At 45.0% G+C, this 19,421-nt stretch overlaps 1 protein-coding gene and 2 pseudogenes across 4 annotated transcripts in view; 1 reads left to right on the forward strand and 2 right to left on the reverse strand.

Moving 5' to 3' along the window:
* The window catches only part of DLGAP3 (DLG associated protein 3), an 856,617-nt gene that overhangs the window by 5,595 nt on the left and 831,601 nt on the right, over nucleotides 1-19,421 (reverse strand). For all 4 annotated transcript variants that reach the window (XM_063954417.1, XM_063954415.1, XM_063954413.1 and 1 more), the window contains one exon: nucleotides 2,494-2,585. In XM_063954417.1, coding sequence (XP_063810487.1) covers nucleotides 2,494-2,585 — 92 coding nt within the window. The remainder of the gene's footprint in view (nucleotides 1-2,493; nucleotides 2,586-19,421) is intronic.
* LOC135051770 (5S ribosomal RNA) lies at nucleotides 3,464-3,584 on the reverse strand (annotated as a pseudogene).
* Nucleotides 4,643-4,763, forward strand: LOC135051771 (5S ribosomal RNA; annotated as a pseudogene).

Genomic DNA, 19,421 nt, shown 5'->3' on the forward strand with positions numbered 1-19,421 from the left:
GTGATAACAACTGCAACTTAAAGTTATGTTTTATAGTGAATTAGTATTTCTTTTTTAATTTCTGTGCTTCTGTTCCCACTGTGCAATCCAGAATTCCTCTGCTTCTGCCACCAGTGTGTTTTTGCAGTCCACCAGGGTTCTTGGTGGGCTGAATGATATGGCCACACAGCACTGATGTACCGAGGTCAGGAGTAAGAAAAAGTGAAGAAAGAGAAAATATGTGAAGATATGTGTGTACTGCGCAGTGGGGATATAATTGGATAGGAAAGTTTTGAAGGTTATGTGAACAGTTCTGGAATTTGATAAGGTTGCCTAAAGAGGTGAGTTTTCAGGGAACGCTTCAAAGTTTGGAGACTAGAGGAGAGTTTTATTGTGCATGGTAGGGCATTCCAGAGAGTGGGTGCAGCCCTTAAAAAGTCCTGTAATTGTGAATGAGAGTGAATAATGAGTTTGGATGAGAGACATAGATCTTGTGAAGAGCAAATATGTGGAGCTGGGAGATATTTTGAGATAAGCGAAGAGATGTATGTTGGTGTACAGTAGTTTGGTTAATAGCCTTGCATGTGAGTAACAGTATTTTATATTGAATACGGTAGAATACAGATAACCAGTGGAAGCATTGACAGAGTGGATCTGCAGATGATGAACATCTAGTGAGGAAGATTAGCCTCGCAGCTGCAATCAGAGTGGATTGTAGTGGTGAGAGTCTCGTAGTGGTAAGACTAGTAAGTAGACTATTACAATAATCAATGTGGGAGATAATGAGAGCATGGATTAGAGTTTTTTCAGTGTCTTGTGTAAGGTATGGTCGTATTTTGGATATGTTTTTTAGATGCATGTAACATGATTTGGAGACAGATTGAATGTGGGGAACAAAGAACAGTTCAGAGTCAAGGATGACACTTAGGCAGCGAGCTTGTGGGGTAGAAATTGATTGTCGAATTATCAACAGTGATAAAGATATCAGGTTGGTAACTACTAATGGCCAGTGGAAATATAATTAATTCTGTTTTGAAAATATTAAGTTTGAGGTGGCGAGATAACAACCAAGATGAAACGTCAGAAAGACATTCAGTGACACGGACCAATACAGATGGTGACAAATCTGGGGAGGATAGGTGCAATAGAGTATCATCCGCGTACAGATGACACGGAAATCCAAAAGCGCAGATTAGTTTGCCAAGAGACGTGGTATAGATTAAGAAAAGCAGAGGACCTAAGACTGAGCCTTGCAGTACTCCAACTAAAAGAGGTAGTGAAAAGGAAGTTGATTCAGAGAAGCGGACACTGAAAGAGCGATTAGATAGGTAGGCTAGGAACTGAGAAAGGGCTGTGCCATTAAAACCTAGGGATTGCAGTGTTTATATGAGAAGAGAGTGGTCAACTGTGTCAAAGAAGAATAAGAAGTGAGTAATGGCCTTTAGACCATGTGGAGTGTTGGGAAGGAAAGCCTGACTGAAGTGGGTCCAATAAGTTGTGTTAGTTAAGAAAGTGTGTGAGGTGAGTCTAGGCAAGACTCTCCAGTAGCTTGAAAGGGCATGGGAGCCGAGAAATGGGACAGTAGTTTGAGAGAGGTTAGAATTTAGTTTTTTTCAGGATGGGAGTAATCATTGCACGCTTGAACAGTGATGGAAAGATACCAGTAGAGAGAGAGATCCCAGATTTTAGTTAAGGTTGGGATGAGCACAGGACACAGAGCTTTGCTAATTCGTGAAGGTATAGGATCAAGGGGAGAGGTGGTAGAGTAGAAAGATAAGAAGAGTGTTGATACTTCACCTTCATTTGTGGAATCAAATGTAGAGAAGGTGCCAGAGGGTTCAGATAGGGAATTGAGCAGGTCACTGGCTGAGGAAGAGCATACCATTTAGTCTTGGATCTTATCAATCTTGTCCTTAAGTAGGAAGCAAGATATTACGCCTTGATAGTGGCTGGTGGGTTGGGTGATGGAGGGTTGATAAGTGATTTAAATGTGTTACAAAGTCATGTGGGGTTAGAGACTTGAGTACAGATGATAGTTCGGAAATGTTTGTTTGGCAGTGTCCAGGGCATTACGATAGGAGTGATAGTCTAATATGTGAGGAAGTAGCTTGAAATCCGATATTTACACCACTGACGTTCAACTTTACATAAGAGTTTTTGTAGGTGTCTTGTTAATTTAGAGTGCCACGGTTGACATCTAGGCCTATACGGAGTGTGATGGGTAGCTGGAGCCACTTCATCAAGGGCTATTTCTAGAGTCTAGTTCAGGTGTGATACAGCCATCTCAGGAGAGGTGAATGCAGAAATAGGTTAGAGCAGTTGTTGCAAAGAGGTGGAAAGTTCTTGAAAATTAATAGAGTTAATATTTATGTGGGTTTGAGGAGGATTGGAGGACATTGAGTTTGTAGAAATGGAGGAGAGCAAGCAAGTGATAAGGTTGTGATCTGAGAAAGGGAAATTAGTGTTAGTGAATTCAGAAACTGAGCATAGTCTGGTGCATAGCAGATCACTTACCATGTTTTGCTGGCAAAGTCGGAAAAACTGTTGAACTTTTTGAGACATCAGGAGCTGGGAGCTGCCCACTGCGCTACGAATCTTTTCCAGAACTATTAAAAGAAAAACAAAGTGTAGCAGACTTCTCTCAGCCATTTCACTCACAAAAAATGTTGCACATTACTGTTTTAATAGAAATACACCTGCTAAAGACTATACTATAACCATTCTTCAGGCAGAAGAGTAGATAACAATCAGTAAGAGTACTGTAAGTTTGCTCTGTAAGTGTACATTTCCCCCTACATCCAGACCATTGTTTCTCCCATTATCATACTTGCCAACTTTTACATTCTTGAGAAACAAAGAGATTGGAAACCGCACTGGTCTTGTGGTGTATATGTATAATGATAATTATCTGTAAAAACTGATAATAAATTTTAAGGTTCAAATCCTTATTTTGGGGAGCTGATACATAAGGTAACACATTCCTTTTTGTATCAAAAGACTACCCATCAGTGGTGCTCCCCCGAGTCAGTTAAACACGATGTAAAATTAGAAAAGGAAAAAAGAAGACTCTTGTTGGGAAGCACTCATATACAGATAATATTGTACGACTAAATGTCAAAAAATAGCTAGCTAAAATACAAGGTTTTTATTAATTCTCACTAAAAATGATTATTGGGGAGTTCAAATAGGCGCCAATATATGTTTAAATAGTGACATTGCGAAAATATGGGGAATAATGTATAAATTACGAGGTGCCAATACCTAATTCTGGCCGAGATGGGTATATCTATGATTTGGTTGATATTTGTACCCCAACTGTGAGTCAGTCTGTGATTATAGGTTGCTCATTTGTTGAAAATATGACCGTCATTTGTAAACTGCTATATATCCCAATTGGGAATTTTGATCCTAGCAGATGGTTGAATCATAGGTCATGACCGAGACGTAAGATAATGCTCTATAATAGTGACAGATGGGTGGCAAATATTTGCAGTACCAGGGTGTTCCTTAGTAGTCTCCTATCCAAGTACTTAACCCGGCCCTCCACTGCTTGGCTTCCAAGATCAGATGAGATTGGGCATCTCCAGCGGGGTATGACCGCAGACCTTATGCTCACCCTTGTCACGCTGTGTCCAAAATTGGGCACAGATAAGAGCCGATTAATGTTATCATATGAGCCACAGATTTGAAAGAAACACAGCTGATTTGATGTGGAAAAAAGGGGGGATTTCTTATCACAGATGATAAGGTATACTAAAGGATTAAGTACCCATCTAATTTGTCAGGGCTTAAGTAGTCGCAGTATAAGTAGAAAACGACCTATATATTGCACAGTTATCACATGCATGTAAATCAGAGATTAGATAGTGGTATTATTATTCTCATGCAATAAAAGGGAACCTCCAAATTTGGTCTCCAAAGCCACAATATGCATGCGTAATTACACTATAAATTGTGAAAATCAACTGAGCAGTGAAACCCACAACTCTCAAATACCAATCACGAAATATCAACTGAGTTGACACAATATGTATATCATATGATACAAGCAAAACATAAATAAATACTGAAAATACCTCATGGTCACGTGGTGCGCACATCAAAAAAGCAGATGTGGATACATCTGTTAAACTTTGGACCCCATTTAAAACAAAAACAAAAACCCCTTCTCTCTTTTTCTTTACACTGCAAAAAAAAATTTCAGTATTTATTTATGTTTTGCTTGTATCATATGATATACATATTGTGTCAACTCAGTTGATATTTCGTGATTGGTATTTGAGAGTTGTGGGTTTCACTGCTCAGTTGATTTTCACAATTTATAGTGTAATTACGCATTCATTGTGGCTTTGGAGACCAAATTTGGAGGTTCCCTTTTATTGCATGAGAATAATAATACCACTATCTAATCTCTGATTTACATGCATGTGATAACTGTGCAATATATAGGTCGTTTTCTACTTATACTGCGACTACTTAAGCCCTGACAAATTAGATGGGTACTTAATCCTTTAGTATACCTTATCATCTGTGATAAGAAATCCCCCCTTTTTTCCACATCAAATCAGCTGTGTTTCTTTCAAATCTGTGGCTCATATGATAACATTAATCGGCTCTTATCTGTGCCCAATTTTGGACACAGCGTGACAAGGGTGAGCATAAGGTCTGCGGTCATACCCCGCTGGAGATGCCCAATCTCATCTGATCTTGGAAGCCAAGCAGTGGAGGGCCGGGTTAAGTACTTGGATAGGAGACTACTAAGGAACACCCTGGTACTGCAAATATTTGCCACCCATCTGTCACTATTATAGAGCATTATCTTACGTCTCGGTCATGACCTATGATTCAACCATCTGCTAGGATCAAAATTCCCAATTGGGATATATAGCAGTTTACAAATGACGGTCATATTTTCAACAAATGAGCAACCTATAATCACAGACTGACTCACAGTTGGGGTACAAATATCAACCAAATCATAGATATACCCATCTCGGCCAGAATTAGGTATTGGCACCTCGTAATTTATACATTATTCCCCATATTTTCGCAATGTCACTATTTAAACATATATTGGCGCCTATTTGAACTCCCCAATAATCATTTTTAGTGAGAATTAATAAAAACCTTGTATTTTAGCTAGCTATTTTTTGACATTTAGTCGTACAATATTATCTGTATATGAGTGCTTCCCAACAAGAGTCTTCTTTTTTCCTTTTCTAATTTTACAACTTTTACATTCTCCCAGGAATGTTCTCAGGGTGGAGAGTAAGCTGATTGCTGTAGCAGGCAGGGCCAGGGGCTTTATGTCATTAGGCCTAGAGAAATGTGTTTTTCACTAGGAAGTCGATGGGATACCTCATTTCAAAAATTATTAAAATAATACAATATGTATAAGTAATGAAAAGCTAGCTGAAAATGTTTATCTTTTTTTTGGTTATGAGCTTTTAACCCTTACTGTGCTTTAAAAGCGTTTACAATACAACTTTCACATTGCAAACCCAGGTTTGACCCGTCTTTTAAACCTGGGTCCAACCCAGGTCCGAGCAGCTGCAGACCCTTTCACATTGCAGTTTCAACCTGGGTTATTCCCGGGTTGGTGCTTTTTACACTGAACCCGGGTTACCCATCTGATTTAAAATGGACTTTTCTGGCTCACATAGATGAGTTTGCAATGGAAATAAAAGGAGGGGCTGGGGACTGCTCTGAGCAGACACATAAACAGCCAATCAGCAACTTTTTATGAGACACTGGTTGAATATGCCAGGTCAGAGGCTTTCACACTGCACAGCGACCCAGGTCCGACCCATGATTAACCCTTCTTTTAACCCGGGTTGAAATGCAGGGTTGCTCGACCCGGGTTATTCACTTTGGCGCTTTCACACTGCACCTCGACTCAGGTCGAACCGGCAACAACCCAGTAATAACCCGGGTTATTTTGGCGATGTGAAAGGGGTATTAGCAAGATGCAGCTTCATTAGAGAAGAATTAGAAACATTATAAGAGGAAACATTTACTGTATTTGGTGTAAATTCGTGTCCCTCCAATGCTACTGGCTGGAACCTTATGCTGAAGTGAAAACAGTCTCTGCTGTATTATGCACTTTGATTATCATTTTGTAATTCAGTATCTTTTTCCTAAGCAGTTTGTACCAGTTCAATTGCCGTTTTAGTCACTAGAGGGAGATCTAGATTGAAGCTATTATGCCTTTAGTCAGACTATTTAGAATTCATTTTTAACCACTTAACTGACGATTTTTCCCTTCAAAACTGTTAATAACATTGTTGTTTTTTTTTAATTTATTTTATCTGATAAAGGTTAAAAAGTATTTTTCTAAATATTTAAACATTATAGTCTGCACATCTTCAGAATGGATCTCCTCATCAAAAACGGGGCGACAGGGTGGGACGGCGCAGTCGCATAAAATCTGACCATGCCAGTTAAGTTCTCGTGGCCACTTATATGGAACCACTTGTATAACACAATGCATGAGCAAGCTAAAGTTATCAGCATCTTTTCATCAATAATTAGATCTACATTTGTACGTAAGTCATTATTATGACATGCCTCTCAGATGTACCGCACTTATAGGTGTTGCTTTCACAATCTACCTGAAATGCTTTTTCTAAAGTAGTCAAGTGAGGCTAAGCTGAGCACTGTAAGGGTGTGTTCATGTAAGTGTAGACAACCCCTTGAGATCTAATGAACTAATGAAATTTGGACACATCCCCAGATATGCTTCTCAGGAGGTATAGGCAGGTATCTGAGTCTTGGTGTAAACATTTGTGAGTTAAGATTAAATCCAGCAAGAGTGCAAATTTGCAGCTTGAGAAGCCATGTTGTGATTAAAGGGATTAATTTGCGGCCTCTGACATGCTGTGAAAATGCTGCCTATATCTGCATGTAGCACGCAAATACTGGGCAGCCAGCTGAGCTCACTCTTAATTCTAATCTTAGGTCCTCTTAAGTTTTGCTTCATAGTCAAAATTGTAAGAAAACACACCGCGTGTACACAGCTTCCGATACTGATACGCACTCCCGCGGGGTCGGTATCACAAGAAAAAATAGACTGTGCAGGCATGGCAATTTTGACTAGAAAGTGTACAATCTAGTTTCTAGTATAGTCAAAACTGTACATAGCCAAAATTGCACCATGTGTATAGTCAATATTGGAGGTTCTGGGCTCCAGGAAGTTCAAGGGAAATCGCAAAGTCAAAATCGTCCTTTTTGCAGAATCGCTCCGTGTGGATGCACCTTAACTGTGATTTTAGTTTATGATGACATTATAATGGTAGCAAGTTTTAGGCATAATTCAGTATACAAATAATACAACTGCATTGTTAGGCATATTATCCTTGTATTGCTATTCCCTTATGATACTTTATATCCACTTTGCAACTTTCTAATTTCTTTAAATAATCTAAGATAGATTGAATAATAGGATTTTAATTACCTACCGGTAAATCCTTTTCTCGTATTCCGTAGAGGATGATGGGGTCCACATTAGTACCTTGAGGTATAGACGGGTCCACTAGGAGCCATGGGCACTTTAAGAATTTGATAGTGTAGGCTGGCTCCTCCCTCTATGCCCCTCCTACCAGACTCAGTCTAGTAAACTGTGCCCGAGGAGACGGACATACTTTGAGAGAAGGATAGATAAGATAGTGGTGAGATTCTGAACCAGCACATACAAAACAGAGGAAAGCTATGCTAACCCAACTTTAAACAGGAACAGCAACAGCTGAACCAACAATACTTAACCAAGTAACAGTGCAGGAAGAACGAAGCACCGGGCGGGTGCCCAGTATCCTCTACGGACTATGAGAAAAGGATTTACCGGTAGATAATTAAAATCCTATTTTCTCTTACGTCCTAGAGGATACTGGGGTTCCATTTAGTACCATGGGGATGTACCAAGGCTCCCAAACCGGGTGGGAGAGTGCTGAGGCTCCTGCAGAACTGATTGACCAAACTGAAGGTACTCAGAGGCCAGGGTATTGAACTTGTAGAACTTAGCAAACGTGTTGAACCAGACCAAGTAGCTGCTCGTCAGAGCTGTAAAGCTGAGACACCCTGGGCAGCCGCCCAGGAAGAACCCACCGACCTAGTAGAGTAGGCCTGTACAGATTTTGGAACCGGCAAACCTGCCGTGGAATAAGCATGCTGGATAGTAAGCCTGATCCAGCATGCAATTGTCTGCTTTGAAGCAGGACACCCAATTTTATTGGGATCATATAGAACGAACAGCGAGTCGGTGTCACTGACCTGGGTTGGGAGTGTTGAGAACTCGGGGGTTCTTCCGATGATCGGAAAGAGGAACCACAGCTGGGCCGGAGCAGGGATGGCCGGATGTAGGTTTTCCTCATGCAGAACTTGCCGTAGTAACTGGTGTGTAATGCTAAAGAATTAGTTGTGGCCAAGGCTTGGGGGTGATGCTGAAGAAATGAATGAGAATTTGAGAACGTTGTTGTAGCACACAGAAGAATGAAGAACTTGTGAGCGATGTTGAAGAAATGAATGAGAATTTGAGAACGATGTTGAAGTACACAGAAGAATGAAGAACTTGTGAGCGATGTTTGAAGAAATGAATGAGGATTTGTGAACAATGGTGAAGCACACAGAAGAATGAAGAACTTGTGAGCGATGCTGAAGAAAAAAATGAGGATTTGAGAACGATGGTGAAGCACACAGAAGAATGAAGAACTTGTGAGCGATGTTTGAATGAGGATTTGAGAACGATGGTGAGGCACACAGAAGAATGAAGAACTTGAGAGCGATGTTTGAATGAGGATTTGAGAACGATGGTGAGGCACACAGAAGAATGAAGAACTTGAGAGCGATGTTGAAGAAATAAATGAGAATTTAGGATTCAGTGTAACTCTGGAAGAATGGGAGGCATTCCACTTAGGGATATCATGGTACATTGGAAGCACAGGAGGTGTCCCACTAAGAGATACACTGTAACGCAGAGAATGTCCCACGGAGTGATACACTATAACGCTGTGTTAGGGTCTCCTGCCCTGTGCTGCCACGTCGTCATGGCAACCGGGAGACAAGTGCTAGCGGAGTAACCTGAGCGCAGCTGATACTCCGGTTCGGGTCTTTTGCTGTGCAGTGGTTATAGGCTCTGTGCACGGCAGGGGATCCGGTGCTGGTTTTTGTGCTCACAGTCTGTGAGGTCTGAGTGGGGCGTGGACAGCACCTGCTTTATAACGCCTCTTCTCAGGGTAAGCAGATGCTGCTGAATCTTTGTTGGTTAGTCAGTTCCTGAAAGTTAACCAGTACTGTGTAGCTTTGTATTTGTTTGTTGCTTACTGCAAATAGGCCTGGGGATTTGGTATTACACTCTGCAAATCCAGACCTAGCAGTAAGACTGGAGTCAGTCGTTTAGCTTGCTGGGGTTCTGTTACTACTCTGTGAACTTAGCAAGTTTGCGGCTGTATTCTAAGACTTGCCTGTCTAATCCTGTCTCACTGTGCTAGGTGTCAGGGGTCAGTTTAGTGGCAGTAAGCTGAACCTGTGCACTGCAAGTGAGAATTAGGATTGTGGAGACTCTCCTTGTGTCTATCATTCCATCTCTGACCAAGGAGTTTACTGCCACACCCGTTGGTAACCCTTTAGGGTTTTGCTGTTGCCCTTAGCAACAGCATTTCGGGTTCTCTACGTATTAAAACACAACATCTTGCTTTTCCCATCTGGGCAGTTCTAATACAAGGGAGATACCCAGTTCCTTAGCCTCTGGGCTTCTCTGTTCACCTTGTGTGTATTTTGTTACCCTATCACCTTCTGTGTACGTTATGTCATATTCCCCAGTCTGTCTGTGAGTCCATTTGTTTTGCATAACAGTTCAAACACCAGTACATTCCTGCAGGCACTGGAGTGCATAACAGTTCTGACACCAGTACTTTCCTGCAGGCACTGGTGTGCATAACATATTCAGCAGCCCAATACTCCTGTTGAAATTTTGTGGGAATATGGAGCATACCCCTCAAAATACTTTGCAACAGGTGGTCGATCAGGTGCAGGTCCTGACTCGACAATTTAATGATTTGTCCATTAAAATGCACACCTCGCAGGCTGCTGGCGGAGCTCCCGCAGCAGCAGCACCTGCAGGGGTTAAGGAGCCGAAAGTAAATCTCCCGGATCGTTTTTCTGGAGATCGCTCGCAGTTCTTTTGTTTCAAGGAGAGCTGCAAGCTATACTTCCGGCTTAGGCCTCAGTCTTCTGGGTCGGAGATTCAGCGGGTGGGCATAGTGATTTCCTTGCTACAAGGAGACCCACAGGTCTGGGCATATGGGTTGCAGCCTGACTGTCCGTCGCTTAAAAGTGTTGATGCTTTTTTTACGGCACTGGGCATGTTGTATGATGACCCTGACAAGACGGCCTCAGCCGAGGCTCAGATTTCGATCCTTAAGCAAGGGCGAAGGCCAGTTGAGGTTTACTGTACGGAGTTTCGGAGGTTGGCCCATGATACCCAGTGGAATGACCCAGCCCTGAGACACCAGTACCGAAGAGGTCTTTCTAACCAGATAAAGGACCAACTGGTACAATATCCCTTGCCTGATAGCTTGGATCAGCTCATGCAGTTATCCATCCGGGTGGATAGACGGCTGAGAGAGCGTAGGCTTGAAAGGGGGACTGAGATTTCCTTCCTTCCCAAGGGAACCTCAGACTCTGAGGAATTTTCCGAGGAGCCTATGCAAATTGGGGCTACCCGCCTCTCCTCGCGTGAGAAGACGCGGAGGAGACAGCAGGGGTTGTGTTTGTACTGTGGGAATAAAGGTCATGTGGTAGTATCATGCCCAGAAAAGACGGAAAACTTCAGGGCCTGAGGGTGATGGGAAATATCCTGTCAGGCCAGAAGTCAGAATTTCCCAAGAAGACTTTTATCATTCTGGTGACCTTGAAGATCCTCGGTCAAACTGTCAAGACTGAGGCCTTTGTGGACAGTGGGGCCGACGGGGTTTTTATGGACCGCCAATTCGCCCTGAAACACTCTGTTCCCTTAGTACCCTTGGCATCGGAAATTGAGATTTGTGGGTTAAACGGGGAACCATTATCCCAAGGTAAAATTACCTCTTGCACTAGCCAGATTTCTTTGTTTATTGGAGCCACACACTCTGAAAAATTGTCCTTTTATGTGACTGTCTGTACTTTTGCCCCATTGGTGTTGGGGTTACCCTGGTTAAGGGCCCACAATCCTCAATTTGACTGGGTCTCTGGGGAGATTCTTAGTTGGGGTACTGATTGTTTCAGGAGTTGCTTGAGCCTTCCAGTCAGGCTCTCGCAGCTAAGTTTGCCAGGATTGCCAGGGTGTTATGCAGATTTTGCGGACGTGTTCTCCAAAAAAGTTGCAGAGGTACTACCTCCCCATCGCCCCTATGACTGTGCCATTGATTTGTTGCCAAATGCTAAGCTTCCCAAGAGCAGGTTGTACTCCCTGTCACGTCCTGAGACTCAGGCTATGGCAGAGTACATTCAGGAGAACTTGGTTAAGGGATTTATCAGACCTTCACAGTCTCCAGTTGGGTCGGGGTTCTTCTTCGTGGGTAAAAAGGACGGTTCGTTGCGACCCTGCATCGACTTCAGGGAATTGAACCGTATCACGATTAAAAACTCATACCCACTGCCTCTCATTTCGGTCTTGTTTGACCAGCTTCGTACTGCCACCATTTTTTCTAAGATTGACCTACGCGGTGCGTACAATCTAATCCGAATAAGAGAGGGGGATGAATGGAAGACTGCCTTTAATACCCACTCAGGGCATTATGAATATTTGGTGATGCCTTTTGGGCTCTGTAATGCCCCGGCAGTCTTCCAGGATTTCATGAATGATGTGCTCAGGGAATATTTGGATAGATTCTTAGTTGTATACTTAGATGACATCCTAATCTTCTCCCATTCCCTGGAGGAACATCGGAAGCATGTACGCTTAGTCCTCCAGAAACTCAGAGACCACCGGCTTGGGGCGAAGCTGGAGAAGTGCGAATTTGAAGTTCAGCAAATCGCATTTCTAGGATATATTATCTCCCCAGAAGGTTTCCAAATGGAGGGTTCCAAGGTACAGGCAGTCCTGGATTGGGTGCAGCCCACTAGTTTGAAGGCGCTTCAGCGTTTCCTGGGCTTTGCGAATTTTTATAGACGATTTATCGCTGGATTTTCGTCTATAGTGGCGCCCTTGGTGGCACTCACTAAGAAAGGGGCGGATGTTGCTCACTGGTCTTGTGAGGCTAAAGCGGCTTTTGCCCGTCTCAAAAGGGCATTTGTATCGGCCAAGGTGCTGCGACACCCAGATCCAGAGCGTCCTTTTGTGGTGGAGGTGGATGCCTCTGAGATGGGTATTGGGGCAGTGCTTTCTCAGATGGGAGTGTCTGATAATCGCCTTCATCCCTGTGCTTACTTTTCCCGTAAATTTTCGCCTGCCGAGATGAATTATGACGTGGGTAACCGGGAATTGTTGGCTATTAAGGATGCACTCGAGGAGTGGAGACACTGGCTTGAGGGGGCTAAGTTTGTGGTCTCAATTCTCACTGACCATAAGAATCTGGCATATTTAGAGTCAGCGAAGCGTCTCAATGCCAGGCAGGCACGATGGGCTTTGTTTTTTGCTCGCTTTAATTTTTTGATAACATATCGCCCTGGGTCAAAAAACATCAAGGCTGATGCGCTCTCGCGGAGTTTTGCTCCAATCCAGGAGACCACCGAGGAGCCGTTGCCCATTGTGTCCCCATCATGTATTAAAGTGGGCATTACCCAGGACCTCTTATCATTAGTCCTTAGAGCACAGGAGCAGGCTCCTCCAGACCTTCCGGTAGGTCTTTTGTTTGTGCCTCCTAGGTTAAGACAGCGAGTGTTCCTGGAATTCCATGCCAAGAAGTCGGCAGGTCACCCGGGTATTGCCAGAACTCGGGAGTTGCTATCTAGGGCGGTGTGGTGGCCCTCGGTGGCTAAGGATGTGGATCAGTGGGTTCGGGCATGTGACATCTGTGCCCGAAATAAGACTCCTAGAGGGGTTCCTGTTGGCCCATTACATCCACTCTCTATCCCATCTAAGCCATGGACCCACATTTCAATGGATTTTGTGGTGGACTTGCCCAAATCCTCGGGGATGACAGCCATCTGGGTTGTCGTTGACAGGTTTTCGAAGATGGCGCACTTCGTTCCACTGGTTGGGCTGCCATCGGCCAGACGCCTGTCTGAATTATTTATGCTGCATGTTGTGCGTCTCCACGGGTTGCCACTTGATGTGGTCTCTGACCGCGGATCCCAGTTTGTGGCCAAATTCTGGAGGGCATTTTGTTCCGATCTCCAGATTTCTGTCAGCTTGTCGTCAGGCTACCATCCGCAGTCTAATGGGCAGACTGAAAGGGTGAACCAGTCCTTGGAGCAGTTCCTCAGGTGTTATGTCTCCAAGTGTCAGACTGACTGGGTTGCTCATCTGTCCATGGCGGAGTTTGCCTATAACAACGCGGCTCACTCTGCTACAGGGATCTCTCCCTTCCTTTGTGTGTATGGGCATCATCCTAAGGCCAATTCTTTTGACCCCCTGGACTCCACGCCTGGTGGTTCCTCTGTGGTTTCGGTCCTTAGAGGTATTTGGCGGAAAGTGAAGAAAGCCCTTGTGTCTGTGTCATTAGTTACCAAAAGGGTTTTTGATAAGCGGAAAAGACCCTGCAGCTTCAAATTAGGAGACTTCGTCTGGTTGTCTACCAAGAATTTGAAGTTGAGACAGCCATCTCATAAGTTAGGCCCCCGGTTCATCGGCCCTTATAAGATCACCAGGGTTATCAATCCGGTGGCATTTCAGTTAGATCTGCCCCGTTCTTTGGGTATCAATAAAACATTTCATTGTTCCCTTTTAAAACGGGCGATTAGTAATCCTTCTTCCAGTGGAAGACCTTCCCCTCTTCTGATACGTGGCCAGAGGGAGTTTGTTGTTGAAAGGATTCTTGACTCCAAGGTGGTTCGGGGTCGGCTGTCATTTTTGGTGCACTGGAAGGGGTATGGCCTGGAGGAGCGGTCGTGGGTGCGCAGTTGTGATCTTCATGCCCCCAGACTGATACGCTCTTTCTTCTCGCAGTTCCCCGATAAACCCGGTGGTAGGGGTTCTTTGACCCCTCGTCAGAGGGGGGGTACTGTTAGGGTCTCCTGCCCTGTGCTGCCACGTCGTCATGGCAACCGGGAGACAAGTGCTAGCGGAGTAACCTGAGCGCAGCTGATACTCCGGTTCGGGTCTTTTGCTGTGCAGTGGTTATAGGCTCTGTGCACGGCAGGGGATCCGGTGCTGGTTTTTGTGCTCACAGTCTGTGAGGTCTGAGTGGGGCGTGGACAGCACCTGCTTTATAAGGCCTCTTCTCAGGGTAAGCAGATGCTGCTGAATCTTTGTTGGTTAGTCAGTTCCTGAAAGTTAACCAGTACTGTGTAGCTTTGTATTTGTTTGTTGCTTACTGCAAATAGGCCTGGGGATTTGGTATTACACTCTGCCAATCCAGACCTAGCAGTAAGACTGGAGTCAGTCGTTTAGCTTGCTGGGGTTCTGTTACTACTCTGTGAACTTAGCAAGTTTGCGGCTGTATTCTAAGACTTGCCTGTCTAATCCTGTCTCACTGTGCTAGGTGTCAGGGGTCAGTTTAGTGGCAGTAAGCTGAACCTGTGCACTGCAAGTGAGAATTAGGATTGTGGAGACTCTCCTTGTGTCTATCATTCCATCTCTGACCAAGGAGTTTACTGCCACACCCGTTGGTAACCCTTTAGGGTTTTGCTGTTGCCCTTAGCAACAGCATTTCGGGTTCTCTACGTATTAAAACACAACATCTTGCTTTTCCCATCTGAGCAGTTCTAATACAAGGGAGATACCCAGTTCCTTAGCCTCTGGGCTTCTCTGTTCACCTTGTGTGTATTTTGTTACCCTATCACCTTCTGTGTACGTTATGTCATATTCCCCAGTCTGTCTGTGAGTCCATTTGTTTTGCATAACAGTTCAAACACCAGTACATTCCTGCAGGCACTGGAGTGCATAACAGTTCTGACACCAGTACTTTCCTGCAGGCACTGGTGTGCATAACACGCTGATAGCACAGTGAATGTTCCACTGAGTGATACACTATAACGCTGGTAGCACAGTGAACGTTCCACTGAAAGATACTCTGTAACGCTGGTAGCACAGGGAATGTTCCACTGAGTGACACACTGTAACGCTGGTAGCACGGTGAATGTTCCACTGAGTGATACACTGTAACGCTGGTAGCACAGTGAATGTACCACTGAAAGATACTCTGCAATGCTGGTAGCACAGTGAATGTCCCACTGAAAGATACTTTGCAACGCTGGAACACAGGAGACGTTCAGCTTGAGAACATACTGAACGCTGCTAGCACTGGTGATCATTGAAGAGACGATACTCAGGTGCCAGGGCTCTATACGGCATCTTCCTTTGAACTTCCCGCTCTCTCCCGATTGGCGGAAGGGGCCGATGACGTCACCCGGCCACCACGCTCCCGTGGACGCCGGTTGCAATGGCGGCGCCCACATACCGGGAACCCGCCGGAGGCAGCGCCAGCAAGACGCGGCAACCCGGAGCCCACCAAGGGCGACGACCGCCAGGAGACCCAGCGCACCCGAAGCGGTAAGCGCGGCAGCCGCAGCGCCGCAAGTGTGACGGTACCCCCTCCTCTAGGAGTGGCCCCTGGACACTTTCCTGGTTTCGTGGGATGCTTAGAATGAAAGATCCGGACTAGTCGGGGAGCAGTGACTTCAGAAGCTTTGACCCAGCTCCTCTCCTAAGGACCATAACCTTTCCATTCTACCAGATACTGTAAATTCTTGTGAAGATAACAAGAGTCAAGAATAGCTTTGATTCAAATTCTGTTCCAGCTTCAGTCTCTACCGAGGTCGGCCTAGGAGACCCCGAATGGAACCGATTTAAAATGAGGGGACGATGGAGAGAAACATGGAAAGAATTTGGTACCCGAAAGTGGGAAGGCAATCCCAATTTGCAGACAACCGGGTTTAGGACTTGCAAAACGGGGTAAGGACCAATGAACCTCGGAGCAATCTTCATAGCGGGCACTCTTAAACGAAGATTACGGGTAGAGAGCCATACCCTGTCACCAACTTTGTATTGAGGAGCTGCCCGCCGTTTTCTATCCGCAAAGAATTTGTAGCGGCCAGAGCTTTTCTTGAGATTAGCATGAACCCTACTCCAGATTTGACTGAAGTGCTGGAGAGTAGAAGCTGCAGCAGGGACATCCTCCGAAGGAAAGATGGGTAATTCTGGAACTTGTGGATGGAATCCATAATTAATGAAGAATGGGGACTCACCAGCGGACGAATGGTACAGATGATTATGGGCAAACTCGGCCCAGGGTAACAGTTCCACCCAATCGTCTTGCGAAGGAGAGAGATAAACGCGGAGAAAAGTCTCTAAATCTTGATTGACGCGTTCAGATTGCCCATTGGTTTGAGAATGGTAAGCAGATGAGAACTTGAGTTTTATTTGTAAGGCTGAACAGAGGGCCTTCCAAAATCTTGCAGTGAACTGTACCCTTCGATCAGAGACTATCTCCCGAGGTAACCCGTGCAGGCGGAAGTGTTCACGAATAAATAGTAAAGCCAACTTGGGAGCCGTTGGTAACCCGGTCAACGGAACAAAATGTGCCATTTTAGAAAAGCGGTCAATAATCACCCAGATGGTATTATAACCCTTGGAGAGGGGTAATTCGGTAACAAAGTCCATAGAAATGGACAGTGGACGAAGCAACCCCGCAGGAGGCAGACGAAGAGTTTTGTGCTGAGCACATTGAGGACATGAATTGACATAATCTTGTATATCCTTCTTCATGGTGTCCCACCAATATGACCTTCGTAGAAATTCACACATTTTTTGAACTCCAGGATGACCGGAAAACTTAGAGATATGAGCCCACTGCAGCAACTTTGGTCGAAATTCAGCTAGTACAGACATTCTCCCAGGAGGAGGACCTAGAGCGGTGGGAGCTGCTGAAATAGGGACTAGACTGAGAATCAAACTCTTTTCAAAGGAATTCTCCTCATCCGAGGCCGTTAAAGAGCGAGACAAAGCATCAGCCTTAGCATTAAGAGTCCCGGCCCGGTACTTAATAACGAACGAGAATCGAGTGAAGAAGAGCGCCCATCTAGCTTGACGGGGATTCAAGCACTGCGCCGTCTTGATATACAACAAGTTCTTGTGATCGGTGTAAATCGAAATTAGGTGTTTAGCACCTTCCAATAAGTACCTCCATTCTTCTAGGGCAGATTTTATTGCTAAAAGTTCCTGATCTCCAATGGTGTAGTTTCGTTCAGCAGGAGAGAACTTACGAGAATGGAAACCACATGGATGTAACTTCCCATCAGAGGAATACTGTGAAAGAACGGCACCGATGCCTACTGAGGAAGCGTCGACTTCCAAGAAGAATGGTTTTGAAAAATTCGGTTGTTGGAGTACCGGAGCAGACAAAAAGGCTGATTTCAACCAGGCAAACGCTACTACAGCTTCTGAAGACCAGTGACTTGGGTCAGACCCCTTTTTGGTTAGGGCAGTAATAGGTGCAACAATGGTAGAAAATCCCTTTATGAATTTCCGGTAGTAATTTGCAAAGCCCAGAAATCGTTGTACCGCTTTCAAGGAGAGAGGCTGAGTCCAGTCCCAAATGGCAGTGAGTTTTTCCGGATCCATGCGAAGCTCCGTACCTGAGATGACATAACCAAGGAATGGAATTGAAGGGACCTCAAAGATACATTTGGAAATCTTGCCGTAGAGACGATTCCTTCGTAGGCGAAGAAGTACTTCTTTGACCTGTACTCTGTGCTCTGCAAGATTCTTAGAAAATATCAGAATGTCATCCAAGTACACCACTACGCTTTGGTATAACATATCTCGGAAGATTTCATTTACAAATCCCTGAAAAACGGCAGGGGCATTGCTGAGGCCAAACGGCATTACCAGATATTCGTAATGCCCGTCCCTGGTATTGAAGGCCGTCTTCCATTCGTCCCCCTGTCAGATACGTATCAAATTATAGGCTCCTCTTAAGTCGAGCTTAGTGAAAACGTGGGCTCCACGAACCCTATCAAATAGCTCTGTGATTAGCGGCAAAGGGTATTTGTTCTTAATAATCAATACATGGTCTTAACCCTCCGTACTTCTTCTTTACGAAAAAGAAACCTGCTCCAGCCGGGGAGGTAGAGGGGTGAATGAATCCTTTCAACAGAGTAGACTTGATATAGTTCGACATAGCTTGGGTCTCGGGTAATGACAAGGGATATGTGTGTCCCCGTGGTGGCATTTTCCCTGGGATAAGCTCAATGGGACAGTCCCAAGGTCTATGGGGTGGTAACTGATCGGCCGCCTGTTCCGAAAACACGTCCGTGAACTCCCAATACGCCTCCAGAATAAGCTCCTCATCCGACTTGGAAGATGCACGGAGCAGGTAAACAGGAGTGAGACAATTAGAGTGACAAAACGAACTCCAGGACATTATTTGTGACAACTTCCAGTCGACGTGAGGGTTGTGAATTTTAAGCCAAGGTAGACCAAGAACAAGATCATGAGGCATCTCCGGAATTACTAGGAACTCCAGATGTTCTTGATGCAGAGCTCCGACCTGCAGCTTGATTGGCTCTGTGCGACTTATAATAAGACCATTAGATATTTTGGTACCATTGATGGCAGTCAACGTAATAGGTCGTTTGACAGACTATAAATGTAAACCCAGACTCTGAACACAAGGAAAAGAAACATTATTCCCTGCAGCCCCAGAGTCCAGCAGGGCTTTAACAGGTTTGGCTATAGACTCAGAAAACAGAGACACGGAGAGTAAACAATCCACTGTCGGAGAAGATTTAGATGTAACCCCTAACTCGACTCCTCCGGAACAAGCTAGGACTGCCCGTTTCCCGGACGGGACTTGCAGAATTTGATAAAGTGATCCGCGGCTCCACAGTAGAGGCAGAGTTTACCCTCACGACGGCGCTGTCGTTCTTCTGGGGACAGCCGAGATCGATTGATTTGCATGGGTTCGTCCGGACTTGGGGTAACTGTTTGCTTAGACGGGAGAGACCGGAATCTGGATCGATCTGACCGACTATGTTCGCCACCTCATTCCTGCATGCGAAGATCCACCTTGACACAGAGTGAGATCAACTGTCCTAAGGAATCCGGCAGATCCCTAGTGACCAGCTCGTCCTTTAGACAGTCGGAGAGCCCGTTCCAGAAAGCGGCCCGGAGAGCATCATTATTCCAGCGTAGTTCTGAGGCTATGGTCTGGAAGTGAATCACATACTGTCCTACTAAACGGGAGCCTTGACGGACTCGGAGCAGGTCCGAGGAAGCAGCGGTCGTTCTGCCGGGCTCATCAAAAATCCTTCGGAATGACGCGATGAAATTGGTGTAACTGGAACCAAAGGGTCAGATCGCTCCCACA

Source organism: Pseudophryne corroboree, chromosome 2 (genome assembly GCF_028390025.1).
Source record: "Pseudophryne corroboree isolate aPseCor3 chromosome 2, aPseCor3.hap2, whole genome shotgun sequence".
NCBI lineage: Eukaryota > Metazoa > Chordata > Amphibia > Anura > Myobatrachidae > Pseudophryne > Pseudophryne corroboree.